Here is a 13325-nt window from a genome sequence, read left to right on the forward strand (position 1 = left end):
GAAACCACCTGTAATATTAGCTGGGTTGAGATATTTCAATTGTTCATTGAACATAGCTGAAGGTTTGTAATGAATGAGAGCCAAGTGGAGGCAGAAATCCTAATTAGCACACTATCATAAAAACCGCTGTCACCAAAGACAGCAGGCTCAGCCTATCAGGCTGCTCTTGAATCCTTCATGTTGATTTCCTGAATCGTTGGTCTAGACCTGCTCTTTATGGAAAGAGTCTTGAGATAACGCTGTTGTGAATTGCTGCCGTATAAATAAAGACTGATTGATTGATTTATATCCGTTCTGCAGAATTGCTACATTCACAGCTGAGATTTGTGGACCAGTGACCATGTGTGACAGAATTCCAGGTGTGTCGTTTTGCAGAGTGAAGTTAGTATATATTTTACACAAGACTGATGCATAGTGTGTGTGTGTGTGTGTGTGTGTGTGTGTGTGTGTGTGTGTGTCTGCTCCTCTTACCATCTTAGTGGAGGCGCTGTACTCGTTCTTCTCACTGAGGTGACACTGTCCGTCGTGAGGCTGGACGAGGCCTCCCAGCCTGCCGTCCAGAGCAAGGTGAGGCACATCATCTGTGGCGAACACCAGCAGGTGGTAGGCCTCCTTCCTCCACCCTATCTCCTCCTGGGTACAGCACAACAGGGTTACACCTGATGCTGCACCTACAGCTGGTTTGGTCATTAGGACGGTTTGGAGAAGTACTCAGAGCCAGTGAAGTCATTTCTGTTCCAGATGACAGAAAGAGCCCAACCCCGCTGGTGCATGGCTCTACACCCTGGTTCATGAAGGACACCTAATCGCTTTCCACAACCACTGATCCACACACACACACAAGGCCCTGCCCTGGTCATCATCAATAGGGGACAACAGGCGAGGGCAAAGGCAGCACTGGCACTGAGGAAACGTAACATTTGACCCCGTGAAGAGGGATTTTATCATTACACACTGGACTACTCCCTGTTGTAGGACATACAGTAGAAAAATCAGGAAACAAAGTCACGGACAACACACATGTATTACAAACAGTGATTTCACAGCCACACAGCTGTGGATCCTCAAAACATGAGTGACTGTCTGCTTCTATCCACACATGCGTGGCTGCTCCTCAACTATTTCATTCACTGTTGATTTGAACTTGTATTCAGTCCGACCCGCACTGAATTTAATTCTGAAAACAACACTAGGCTCAGCCGGGCCCTGGGGTGGCCCCCGCCCAGCCACCAGTCAGTGTTTGAAATAGTGCAGCACAAGTAAATTACAAGGCAGGAGCTACTTGAAGGGAGTCATTCTCTTCCTGTAAAAAACAATTAAAGTGGGAGAGGAAGCCGGGGATATGACTGGGCTCGTCCTCGTGTTTAACCAGCTGCACCAGACTGCACTTCCTGCCTCTGACCGCCCCCCCTGCTGCTCTCAATTAACAAGCAAATAGGCCAAACACCGTCACTACATGCAGCCAAGTCAGGGTTCATTCAAAGAGTGTCAGAGGGCACTAAAATGAGAGCGCTCGCGTGTGAACGTGAGCCTCTGGAGGAAGACACATCGACAAACAAGACACTCGTCACCTTACAAACAGCGGCCTGCAGGATGGCGTCAAACCCGCCCTCTGGCGCGTCCCGGTTGCGCGATACCATCTGCTTCTGCACCTCCTCGTTGAAGCGGTCCACTTTATCTGTCAGCGACAGGATGTGGCGGAAACCGAAGGTGGGCACACAGTTGGGGAAGAGTTTATACCTGAAAGCAGACGGTGACAGACAGCTAGAGATGCAAATATTTCCTCCAAAAGTCACAGCAGCAAAAAGCTTTGGCCTGGTTTCATCTGGACTAGATGATGCCACCCAGTTACAAAAATACCACACGGATGTTCTGACATTAATAAACCATTTTGAAGAGTCATTGATGATTCACGACCTCGGACATTCTGCAGGGTCCAGGTTATGTTAATGTGGGCCAGAGGGGCAACGGCGCACACACACACACACACACACACACACAAAGACACACAAAGACACACACACACACAGATACACACACACACACACACACACACAACCTAGATGGGAAGTGATGCGTGATGGCGGGCGCTGAGTTAGTGCAGTGTAGTCTGACCTCCGGGGCAAACACCGTATGCCACAGCTTTCCCCCTCCATCCATCCATCCTGCTCCCTTTCACTTTGCCCTCATCAACAACCCAGAGCAGGAGGCCAACTGCTCATTTGCTCCGTTTGATCTCATATCTGTCCTCCTCACAGCTGCAGGACACCCACGGTACCTCTCCATGATTCACGAGTGTCCACAAATAGAACGTGTGGCTGACAGTGAATTATTATTTCAGCATTTCATCTTCATCTTCATCCTTTCTTCTTGTGAGGCACATTCACGTCAGGAGAGAACACATGGTAAGCTCCACCTCACATTGTTAGTAGGGCTACATCTAAACTGGGCCGGCATACCTAGAACATTAATGTGTCCGGTGGGACCTGAACCATCACGGACACCTACACATGCGGTGAACCCTGCTGCCGCTACCCACCCATTGCACGGGTTCTGCTGGTACTTGGGTGCTGTGTAGGAGAAGGGGGACATGTTCTTGTCCACAAAGGAACCAAAGCCCAGCCTGAAGTTGCTGGTGAGCTTCCCCATCTCCTGAGCCAGCTTGGTGCCCAAGTTGCGGATGGTGTCCAGGTCATCCTTCATGGAAAGAGACAGGTCCATCAAGTAGTAGAGATCCACGGGGTAGTCCTCTACCTGCCGCACCTGCAGCCCAAACCACGTCTGGTCTCCTGGATGGACGGGCGGCAAGAGGGCATTAGCTGGTTTACTTTCAGTGTGGCTCTATGTGTGTGTGTGTGTGTGTGTGAGAGACACTGACCTGGCCGCAGCCTGAGAGAGATCTTCTGAGGCATGATCTGGACCACATTGTACTGGCTGGAGCCGGACCCTTTGGAACTCAGAGGCATGTTCTGCAGGACAGAAATGCTGCTGGTGGGGTACTCGATGGACCTCGCCTCGCAGCCCCTCTTCTGCAGGTTCTGACTCAAGTCGCACCGTGATGTCAGGGTTCGGCCCCTCCCAAAATCCTGAAGGACGGAGAGCCACAAACCTTCCATGACTCCAGGAAACAGGTGTGTACACCCTGAAAATCATACACGTGCTCAGCTGTACCTCTTGTGCGCACCAGGCGCAGCTGGGGTGGATCAGGAGGCATTCTTCACAGGACGTAGCGCTGCCACTCATACACATGTTGAGACCTGCGGCGGGAGGGAAACACGGTGGACAGGGACACTGGCAGTGCTGACGCTGACACGGACTATCACTCACTCAAATATGTGAAAGAGGGAGCAGAACAGCGGAGGCCCTCCCTGTGCCCACCGAGACCATCCACTGCACTCACTGCACAAATGATGCTTTGAGCTGCTGGGAGGGCGTCTGCTGTCCCCCCCACGTTCTGGTGAGCTCAATGTAGAATGTGTAAGATAAGTGCAGCACACTGATCTGATCACCGTGATACTCTTCCACATAACTGTGTGTGTGTGTGTGTGTGTGTGTGTGTGTGTGTGTGTGTGTGTGTGTGTGTGCACAGACCCCCCTCCTTTAAAACCATGTCACAGTCTTTCCCTATACATGAAACATGTTACATGATTCAGGCTGTCATTTGGTTTTAAAGGAGGGGGTCTGTGCACACACACACACACACACACACACACACACACACACACACAGGCTCAGTGTGTGGTGCTGCTGAGGATGAGGATGATGATGATGATGATGAAGGCAGGTAACAGTGTCCTACCTCCAGCAGCGTGCAGGACGGCCCCCAGCAGCAGGCAGCACAGAGCGGCTCTGCCCGTCCACATGGCGGCTCCGCGGGCTCGGCCAAACTCAGGAGCGGAGGGGGGGTGGGGGGGCAGCTGACGGAGTCCCTGCAGCTGTCTGACTGACCCCAACAGGAAGCTGTGCTCGCACCGTGTCCGCTCCTATTCCGCCCTCATACCGACGAGTCCGCGGCCGGGGGGGGGCGCCTGGCTCCCATCGTGTTAAACAGGCAGTGAACGCTCCCCGCGGGGCTGCTGGACGTCCCTCGGCCTTCCACGTCCTCACCACCTCACCCGCAGCTCCCAGCCGACCCACAGCGGCTCCATCGGGCCGACACGATCCGGATCAGAGCACCAGCGGACAGAGGGACACGCGGGGCCGGGGGGGGGGGCAGTTAAAGTGGCTCACGGATCCGCCAAAGCTTCCCCGATCCAGCTCTGCAGGCTGTTTGTCTCTGGGTTTGTCCAGCTGGAGTCTCCGCCCCCCCAGCCCGCATCACATTAACCCGTTCAGTGCTGGGACCTGCTCTGGGGCTGGGGGGGGACACCTAGCGGTGGATCCGGGGACTGGCTCCCCAGCACCAAGTGAGACAGAGGAGGCAGAAAACATCTCAGGTTTTGCTTTCTTTTATTGTCAGAGGACACAGACGGAGCCGAACCCCCCGAGAAAAACTCAAACTTTTATTGTCAGAGGACACAGACGGAGCCGAACCCCCCCAGAAAGACTCAAACTTTTATTGTCAGAGGACACAGACGGAGCCGAACCCCCCGAGAAAAACTCAAACTTTTATTGTCAGAGGACACAGACGGAGCCGAACCCCCCGAGAAAAACTCAAACTTTTATTGTCAGAGGACACAGACGGAGCCGAACCCCCCCAGAAAGACTCAAACTTTTATTGTCAGAGGACACAGACGGAGCCGAACCCCCCAGAAAGACTCAAACTTTTATTGTCAGAGGACACAGACGGAGCCGAACCCCCCCAGAAAGACTCAAACTTTTATTGTCAGAGGACACAGACGGAGCCGAACCCCCCCAGAAAGACTCAAACTGTTATTGTCAGAGGACACAGACGGAGCCGAACCCCCCCAGAAAGACTCAAACTTTTATTGTCAGAGGACACAGACGGAGCCGAACCCCCCAGAAAGACTCAAACTGTTATTGTCAGAGGACACAGACGGAGCCGAACCCCCCCAGAAAGACTCAAACTGTTATTGTCAGAGGACACAGACGGAGCCGAACCCCCCCAGAAAGACTCAAACTATTATTGTCAGAGGACACAGACGGAGCCGAACCCCCCCAGAAAGACTCAAACTTTTATTGTCAGAGGACACAGACGGAGCCGAACCCCCCAGAAAGACTCAAACTTTTATTGTCAGAGGACACAGACGGAGCCGAACCCCCCCAGAAAGACTCAAACTGTTATTGTCAGAGGACACAGACGGAGCCGAACCCCCCCAGAAAGACTCAAACTGTTATTGTCAGAGGACACAGACGGAGCCGAACCCCCCCAGAAAGACTCAAACTGTTATTGTCAGAGGACACAGACGGAGCCGAACCCCCCCAGAAAGACTCAAACTATTATTGTCAGAGGACACAGACGGAGCCGAACCCCCCCAGAAAGACTCAAACTACTGGTGAATAACCTGCAGACCCAAAGAAAAGCTCCTCTGAACACACGGCACCTTGTCCCAACTCGTTTGACACAAAAGCATCCTAACAAAGAACGAAGGAACGAAGAACTTCTGCTAGATCCTCGGGGGCAGCTGTGGCGGCCTGCTCAGCAGCTCGGACGCCATGTCCCTGATGGTCCCGAGGGGCAGGCCGCCGAGGACGCCCCGCCGCTCGGCCCTCAGCTCCACCAGGGCGTCCACGATCCTCTGCCGCCCGGCCTCTGGGTGGAGCCGCGTCAGCTCTGCCATCAGGGTGTCGAAGCTGCCCATGGTGCCGTAGTGCTGGGGCACGCAGGTTCCCTCAGCCGTGGGCGAGATGCAGACCGCCCTCCTGTTCTTGGTGCCGGAGCCAAACGGTGGCTGCGGAGAGGACGGAGCGGGACATTCATCAGGCTCCAAGCACCAACAGCACGGACACAACCTGCACAGTATTTCTACACAAGGTGAGTCCAACGTGCCCCCGAGGAAGACGTTCGGCTCACTTCAAGAGGACGAGCACGTGGGAGACAGCGTCTTACTCCCACAGTGCCACGCGTCGCTCTGCTCGTCACCTGTCTCTCCGTGCTGGGGGTCTGTGGTCTGCTGGAGGCCGACACCCGACTCTGCCCCCCTCCACTGGCTCCGTGGATGTGCTCCACGTGTAGAGTGTGGCCTCGCACGCTGCGGCCGTTCAGCTCTCTGACGGCAGCCTCGGCATACCGGGGCCCACCGATCATCACTATGGCAAGTCTAGAGGGGGCAGCCGGGAGACGGACACATTAACAGGGACACCAATGAGGCCTGCTGCTTCAACGGCGGCATGAAGAGTTCATTCAGAGACTTCAGACAGGAGGAAACAACACGTTACACACAGACAGCAGTGAAAAACACTGGTGAGACTTGGAGCGTTGTATGAGTCACCTTAAACCGTTGCTCAGAGCAGAGATCCTGACCTCAGAGGCACGGTACCTCTCAAACCACCGCATCACGTCACTCTGGCAAGGACAACATTCAGTTAAAGCCTGTACTGCCCCCTGCTGGCTGTAATGGCTCCATACACCATATTCCAGCAAAAACAACCTCTGGTTCTTCGCCAACGTTTCTAACACAGTCTATTGATAATGATTTAGGCCTGGTAACCACGGTAACGCCTGTTCCCAGGAGTGCTACTCGTGGCAGTACAGACTCACCTCTGTCACGCTGGTGGGCAGGCTGCTGACACACAGCACGGAGCTCCCGGCCTCCCCGCCGCCGGATTCTGTGGTTACAAGGATTTGATCCTAAATGAATCCAGAGTCTCTCCACGCTCAGTGCTATCACACACATTCCCTGACCACTTACCACTGAGCTGCTCGTCAGACTCCAGGTCCTCTTCAGCATCGTACCACGCCTCGCTGCTGTCCAGCTCTTTACGGGCAGCTGCTGTCCACACAAACAGCGGCACCTCTGATCTTACTAACTGCTTCCTAGGGAATTATTTCAAGGTGTGAGAGGGATGCTGTGGCTTACTCGTCTGCTTTTCCTCCTGCTCGTGTGCAGCGTGGACAGCATCTCTGTCCTGGGCGACCACAGAGACATCCCTCCTTACTCTGCTGCTGTCCTTCTTCGTCTGGTTTCCCTTCTTCGGACTCTGCTGGGACAGAAGTGACCCAACGCTGAGCTGGGCCGTGCTTGAGGATCTGGCTGTGGTTGTACTGTTCGTGGACATGTCAGTGTGTGGGCACACCTGATCATCAGGACCTTCATGTTCTCCTCCTGAGGTGCAGTGTTTCTGTGGCTGTCCAGCGGCGGGTGCCCTTGGGACAAGAGAAGACAACAGAGTCAAGCGTCTAGTCTGGTAAAGCTGTGAGACTGAATCACATCAGACACACATGCATGTGTGTGCTTCCATACCAAGATGGTTCATTTCCCAGCACATCACCGGCGAGCTGGGGGGGGGGCAGAGAATTAGATCATCACTGTTACAGCGACGACCGGCAGACTTCACTGGGTTAGACGGTTGGGCCGTACCTGTGCAGGGATGTACCTTGCTCCTGTGGTTATCTCGTCCGTGTCGACAGACAGAGGCTTCAGTTGCTCCAGAGGAACCCCCGCTAAGATCTCAGCCCTCATGTGACTATAGTCAGACTCCAGTTTTTGCAGAACACCTACGACGATGGCAGGGGGGGCCGTTGGCCTCCAGAGAGACGGAAACAAAACAAGTGAACACTAGTAGGCCTGAACAGCTGACGACTCTTTGCACTGCTGCTTTACAGACAGAAATCCATGCGGATACGTACATACACTAGAGTTCGTCTCTGTGGAGGAGCTAAGGCAAACCCAGGTGGAAGGGAATCGGTCCTTACCTTGGGCTGAGCTGCCCCCCCTCAGCACAGGTACGGTAGAGTCTCCAGCAGTGCTGTGTGCACATGCTGTACTGCAGGGCCAGGAGGCTCAGCTCTGCTTGCTGAGCGCGCTGGATCCACTCACGCTCCTGTGTCACTCTACAGCCCAAGCTGGGAACCAATCACATACCTGACGGTGTTAGTCCGACTGTGAAGGCCCGTCTGAAGTAGGACTGTGGTGATCTCCTACCTTTTCACTTTCTCTTTCTGCTCTCTCAGTTCCTCTTTCGCCATCATGAGTCTGATAAATTCCTGGAATGTGAAAGAAGACGGCGTCACGTTTTGAGGGGACTAGTACGATGACCCCTCGTTGGTCTGAACCTTACCTCAGCCAGGTAGTCCAGATCTGCCATGTGGACTTCAGTAACGATGTGCTTGTCAGACGCTCCTGGCTGCTCAGTCTGGGTGAAGGCCGACGTGCGCAGAGTCGGCTCGGTGCCAACCGTGATGTCACGGGTGGTGGGGCGGAGCAGGGTGGAGGCGTGGGCGATCCTGTCAGCAGTGTTCGTGGTGATGGCAGACTGAGGGGGCTCACTGCTGGCCGCCACTGCTTCACTAGCAGTGCTGACTGGACCTGAGAGAAGCCCGCTGTCCTGAGCCTTCAGATCTTTGCTGGCCAGACAGACGAGCGTGCTCGTACCGTCCCCCATGATGCCGTGGAAGCCGTCACTCTGATCTGCACAGCTCAAGCTGGCTTCATTACCAGGGACCGTGGACTCCTCACACCCCTCCTTGGTGCCATTTTCCTCAACTGGGTCCAGAGGAGCGCTGGCCTGCCCTGGACTGACCGGCTGGCTACAGCCCCTGTCTTTGCTCTCTGTTCCATCCATGTGGACTCTGTCGAAGCTGTAGTACTCAGAGAACTCCCTTTCACCCGTTACACACCGCCACCTGTAACAGATCTTCGTTAACTAATGTTAGCTTCTGAGTGTTCAGCATGTCCTCAATCTAATGAATTAGAGACAGTCCAGGCTCCACTCACTGCACTGGACTGCCCTCAGCGTTTGTGCCGTTAGCAGAGTGGCTCCTGTGCCCAGACCGTGGCCCTCGTCTGTGCCCGTCCAGCTCCGCGTCCACAGAGAAGCTCGCCAGGCCCGCTGGAGCACCGGTGCTCCCGCTAGCCATCTGCCACGAGGGCCCGTCCTCGTCCAGCTGGGACGGAAAGAAACAGCACATTTAAACCTGCGCGGCGTTTGAACGGTAGCAGGTTGACGTGCACACAGAGAGGAGTTCGTACCGGCACCCTGCGGGCCCTCGGAGGCGCGGGGTCCTGTGTGACGGGGCTGCTGAAGGCTGTGTGGAAGCTGTCCAGGCTGACTAGCAGTCCGCTGTGGCACAGTTCCTCATGCTGATCACTGGGAACCATGTACAGGTCTGGGTCTGCAGGGGGAGCAGACAGACAGGCCTCTCACAGAGAAACAGCAGCTTTCCAGACAAAGTGTGTGTGTGTGTGTGTGTGTGTGTGTGATGTATGATAATAATGAAGGGATGAGTGCCATCACTGATGGTGTGTGAGATTTGCACGTTACCACTTATGCACGTCTTTACTCCTGATGCTCCAGAGCTGAGAACAAACAATCAACGGCTGTAAATTGATGAAGCCTCAACTCATCTGAGGACGTGTGTCACTGATTCGCTGATTCGCTGAGTCGTACGTACGTATGCTTATTGGATGAGCCGGCTCGCTGGGCAGGACCGGCTCCTCCGAGCTGACCACACTTACACTTCACATAGACGTGGTGCCGGCTCAGCTCCAGGGCCGGATGTCTCTGCAGGTACTGCTGAAAGCCTCCTTCATCTGGACAAATGGAAACGGTTATTACATTTCTTTTCATGTCACAACTTTGAAGAGCAACTCGCAGGTTCATGTGTTTGGACATTTCATACGGAACCTAGTCTGAAAATAACAATTTTAAATGGTAATGCAGGATTTAATGATTTACAGGACACGAGGGCAGAAAGCCCCCCCCCCCCCCCCCCCCGCCTCTCTCTCTCTCTCTCTCTCTCTCTCTCTCTCTGCCCCCCTGCCTCTCTCTCTCTCTCTCTGGTTCTCCACTGGTTCTCCTCCGGTTCTTCACTGGTTCGCCAATGGTTCTTCACTGGTTCTCCTCCGGTCATTCACGGGTTCTCCTCTGGTTCTCCACTGGTTCACCAATGGTTCTCCGCTGGTTCTCCTCTGGTCCTTCACTGGTTTTCCTCCGGTTCTCCACTGGTTCTCCACTGTTTCTTCTCTTGTTCTCCTCTGGTTCTCCACTGGTTCTCCTTTGGTTCTCCACAGGTTCTCCACTAGTTCTCCTCCGGTTCTCCACAGGTTCTCCTCTTGTTCTCCATTGGTTCTCCTCTGGTTCTTCACTGGTTCTTCACTGGTTCTCCACTGGTTCTCCTCTGGTTCTTCACTGGTCCTTCACTGGTTCTCCTCTGGTTCTCCACTGGTTCACCAATGGTTCTCCACTGGTTCTCCACTGGTTCTCCTCCGGTCCTTCACTGGTTCTCCGGTTCTTCACTGGTTCTCCTCCGGTTCTCCACTGGTTCTCCACTGTTTCTTCTCTTGTTCTCCTCTGGTTCTCCACTGGTTCTCCTTTGGTTCTCCACAGGTTCTCCACTAGTTCTCCACAGGTTCTCCACTGGTTCTCCTCTTGTTCTCCATTGGTTCTCCTCTGGTTCTTCACTGGTTCTCCACTGGTTCACCTCTGGTTCTTCACTGGTTCTCCTCTTGTTCTCCATTGGTTCTCCTCCGGTTCTCCACTGGTTCTACTTATATGGCTGTGGTCCGTCATAGTTGTATGAATGAACATTTACAACCTCCTCGGTATGTATGGCTTTTTCACATGTGGAAGGGTCATAAAACCGACTCCAGAAGGAATATATGAGTACATTTGTATGAAAATCTAGTTTCTAGATCAGTTTCCTACACACTGATTGGATGGGGTCTCTGAGTTGCTCTGTAAGACATGAAGATGGGCTACACTGGACAACGCTGGGCACTGGCAGTTAGACGGTTTGTGGACACGGCTGTATGGACATTAGAGGAGCCTGGACCAGAGAGTGACTGGTACTCAGTTCATCAGCTCTCATTAGCTTTCTGTCAGTCAGCCGAACAGTAGTGACCCAACAGTGTCAGCTGTGGTGCGTTGTACTAGCTGCGCTCAGACTCACCCTGGATGACCCTTCTGTCCTCTGGGGACAAACTGAGATACCAGCTGAGCAGCTTTGGGTCGGTTAGGGAGAGGTAGGGATGAGCATTCACCAGGTCAAAGATGGACCTGTGACACACAGAGACAACGGCTCCTGTCAGTCCCTGCAGCTTAACACAGACACAGACTGGGGGAGGAGGGGGAGGAGGAGGATGAGAGTGAGGATGAGAGTGAGGAGGGTGAGGATGAGGATAGTGAGGATGAGGGTGAGGAGGGTAAGGATGAGGAGGGTGAGGATAGTGAGGGTGAGGATGAGGAGGGTGAGGATGAGGAGGGTGGGGATAGTGAGGATGAGGGTGAGGATGAGGAGGGTGAGGATGAGGATAGTGAGGATGAGGGTGATGAGGGTGAGGATGAGGAGGGTGAGGATAGTGAGGGTGAGGATGAGGAGGGTGAGGGTGAGGAGGCTCCTGTCAGTCCCTGCAGCTTAACATAGACACAGACTGGGGGAGGAGGGGGAGGAGGAGGATGAGAGTGAGGATGAGAGTGAGGAGGGTGAGGGTGAGGGTGAGGATAGTGAGGATGAGGGTGAGGAGGGTAAGGATGAGGAGGGTGAGGATAGTGAGGGTGAGGATGAGGAGGGTGGGGATAGTGAGGATGAGGGTGAGGATGAGGAGGGTGAGGATGAGGGTGAGGATGAGGATAGTGAGGATGAGGGTGATGAGGGTGAGGATGAGGAGGGTGAGGATAGTGAGGGTGAGGATGAGGAGGGTGAGGGTGAGGAGGCTCCTGTCAGTCCCTGCAGCTTAACATAGACACAGACTGGGGGAGGAGGAGGAGGAGGGGGAGGAGGATGAGGAGGGTGAGGATGAGGAGGGTGAGGAGGGTAAGGATGAGGATAGTGAGGATGAGGGTGAGGAGGGTAAGGATGAGGAGGGTGAGGATAGTGAGGGTGAAGGTGAGGAGGGTGAGGATGAGGGTGAGGAGGGTGAGGAGGGTGAGGGTGAGGATGAGGATAGTGAGGATGAGGGTGAGGAGGAGGAGGGTGAGGATGAGGATAGTGAGGATGAGGGCAACGAGGAGGAGGAGGGTGAGGATGAGGATAGTGAGGATGAGGGTGAGGAGGGTGAGGATAGTGAGGGTGAGGATGAGGAGGGTGGGGATAGTGAGGGTGAGGATAGTGAGGGTGAGGATGGTGAGGGTAGTGAGGATGAGGATAGTGAGGAGGAGGAGGATGAGGAGGGTGGGGATAGTGAGGGTGAGGATAGTGAGGAGGAGGGTGAGGATGGTGAGGATGAGGGTGAGGATAGTGAGGAGGAGGGTGAGGAGGGTGAGGATGGTGAGGATGAGGGTGAGGATAGTGAGGAGGAGGGTGAGGAGGGTGAGGATGAGGAGGCTCCTGTCAGTCCCTGCAGCTTAACACAGACACAGACTGGGGAAGGAGGAGGAGGAGGGGGAGGAGGAGGAGGATGAGGAGGGTGAGGATGAGAGTGAGGAGGGTGAGGGTGAGGATGAGGATAGTGAGGATGAGGATGAGGGTGAGGAGGGTAAGGATGAGGAGGGTGAGGATAGTGAGGGTGAGGATAGTGAGGAGGGTGAGGATGAGGAGGGTGAGGGTGAGGATGAGGAGGGTGAGGGTGAGGAGGGTGAGGATGAGGAGGGTGAGGATGAGGAGGATGAGGATGAGGAGGGTGAGGATGAGGAGGATGAGGATGAGGAGGGTGAGGATGAGGATGAGGAGGATGAGGATGAGGATGAGGAGGGTGAGTTTGCTGCATACCTGTCCAGGAAGGACTTCCTGCTGTGTGCTGCAGATGGAGAAAAGACACAGAGGTGAGAGGGAGGCTAACATGGCCGCTGATGATGATGATGATGATGATGATGATAACACTGCTGCTGGTTACTTGGCCTCTCCGCTGTCACCGTGTAGCACAGGCTGGGTAGGACTCGGAGCTGGGGGGGCAGCACCACGCCCGCGTACTCCGTGGCCAGCAGGAGGGGCGGCCCGGTCCCGCTCACCTCGTACGGGACCGGGAGCGGAAAGGCCGGCCAGGCGGTCTGAGAGACGGGGACGGGGTCGGGGTGACGGCCAGTGGTCCTGTAGGTCAGGTGGGGGCCGACCGGGGCCCACGGCCCGCCAGCAGCGAAGGGGGACTCCATCATGGCCGCCACGCGAAGGCTAGCGGCTCGCTAACGATAGCTAGCTAGCTAGCACAGACACCACAGCACGGCCGCTAACGGCCCCGCTAGCAGAGAGCTAATGTTAGCTGGCGTGTCGTCACTGAAACAGAGCCAACGGGCCGAGCTGCAGTAGCGGCGGCTAGCTGAGCACCACC

At 54.8% G+C, this 13325-nt stretch overlaps 2 protein-coding genes across 2 annotated transcripts in view; both read right to left on the reverse strand.

Annotated features, from left to right (window-relative positions):
• Positions 1-3895, reverse strand: part of itgb5 (integrin, beta 5) — a 34772-nt gene extending 30877 nt beyond the window's left edge. Inside the window, exons 1-6 of the mRNA XM_070837657.1 lie at positions 3800-3895; positions 3172-3257; positions 2879-3086; positions 2540-2789; positions 1572-1740; positions 472-633 (exon numbers count right to left, since the gene is read on the reverse strand). Coding sequence (XP_070693758.1) covers positions 472-633; positions 1572-1740; positions 2540-2789; positions 2879-3086; positions 3172-3257; positions 3800-3863 — 939 coding nt within the window. The 5' untranslated portion in view covers positions 3864-3895. The remainder of the gene's footprint in view (positions 1-471; positions 634-1571; positions 1741-2539; positions 2790-2878; positions 3087-3171; positions 3258-3799) is intronic.
• A 1672-nt stretch (positions 3896-5567) lies between these two features.
• On the reverse strand, positions 5568-13152 carry rbm44 (RNA binding motif protein 44). The gene is made up of 19 exons (XM_070837690.1): positions 12894-13152; positions 12770-12797; positions 11012-11118; positions 9515-9653; positions 9385-9419; positions 9093-9235; positions 8838-9007; positions 8182-8746; positions 8046-8107; positions 7817-7966; positions 7482-7647; positions 7365-7399; positions 7198-7267; positions 6981-7101; positions 6796-6890; positions 6662-6751; positions 6393-6466; positions 6032-6221; positions 5568-5852 (listed from the first exon to the last, which is right to left on the reverse strand). The coding sequence occupies exons 1-19, from the start codon at positions 13150-13152 to the stop codon at positions 5568-5570; spliced, it is 2784 nt and encodes a 927-aa protein (XP_070693791.1).
• Positions 13153-13325: the final 173 nt, after the last annotated feature.

This window comes from Pempheris klunzingeri, chromosome 10, assembly GCF_042242105.1.
Source record: "Pempheris klunzingeri isolate RE-2024b chromosome 10, fPemKlu1.hap1, whole genome shotgun sequence".
In the NCBI taxonomy this organism is placed as follows: Eukaryota; Metazoa; Chordata; class Actinopteri; order Acropomatiformes; family Pempheridae; genus Pempheris; species Pempheris klunzingeri.

What these genes read in the sequence shown, in the direction of transcription:
- rbm44 (XM_070837690.1), bottom strand. Translation starts at nt 13,152, where the DNA reads ATGATGGAGTCCCCCTTCGCTGCTGGCGGGCCGTGGGCCCCGGTCGGC. An exon ending in GGACAGAAGGGTCATCCAGG is followed by an intron (nt 9,654 to 11,011) that starts GTGAGTCTGAGC and finishes CCATTTGTCCAG; the next exon opens with ATGAAGGAGGCTTTCAGCAG. An exon ending in CGAGGGCCCGCAGGGTGCCG is followed by an intron (nt 9,008 to 9,092) that starts GTACGAACTCCT and finishes TTTCCGTCCCAG; the next exon opens with CTGGACGAGGACGGGCCCTC.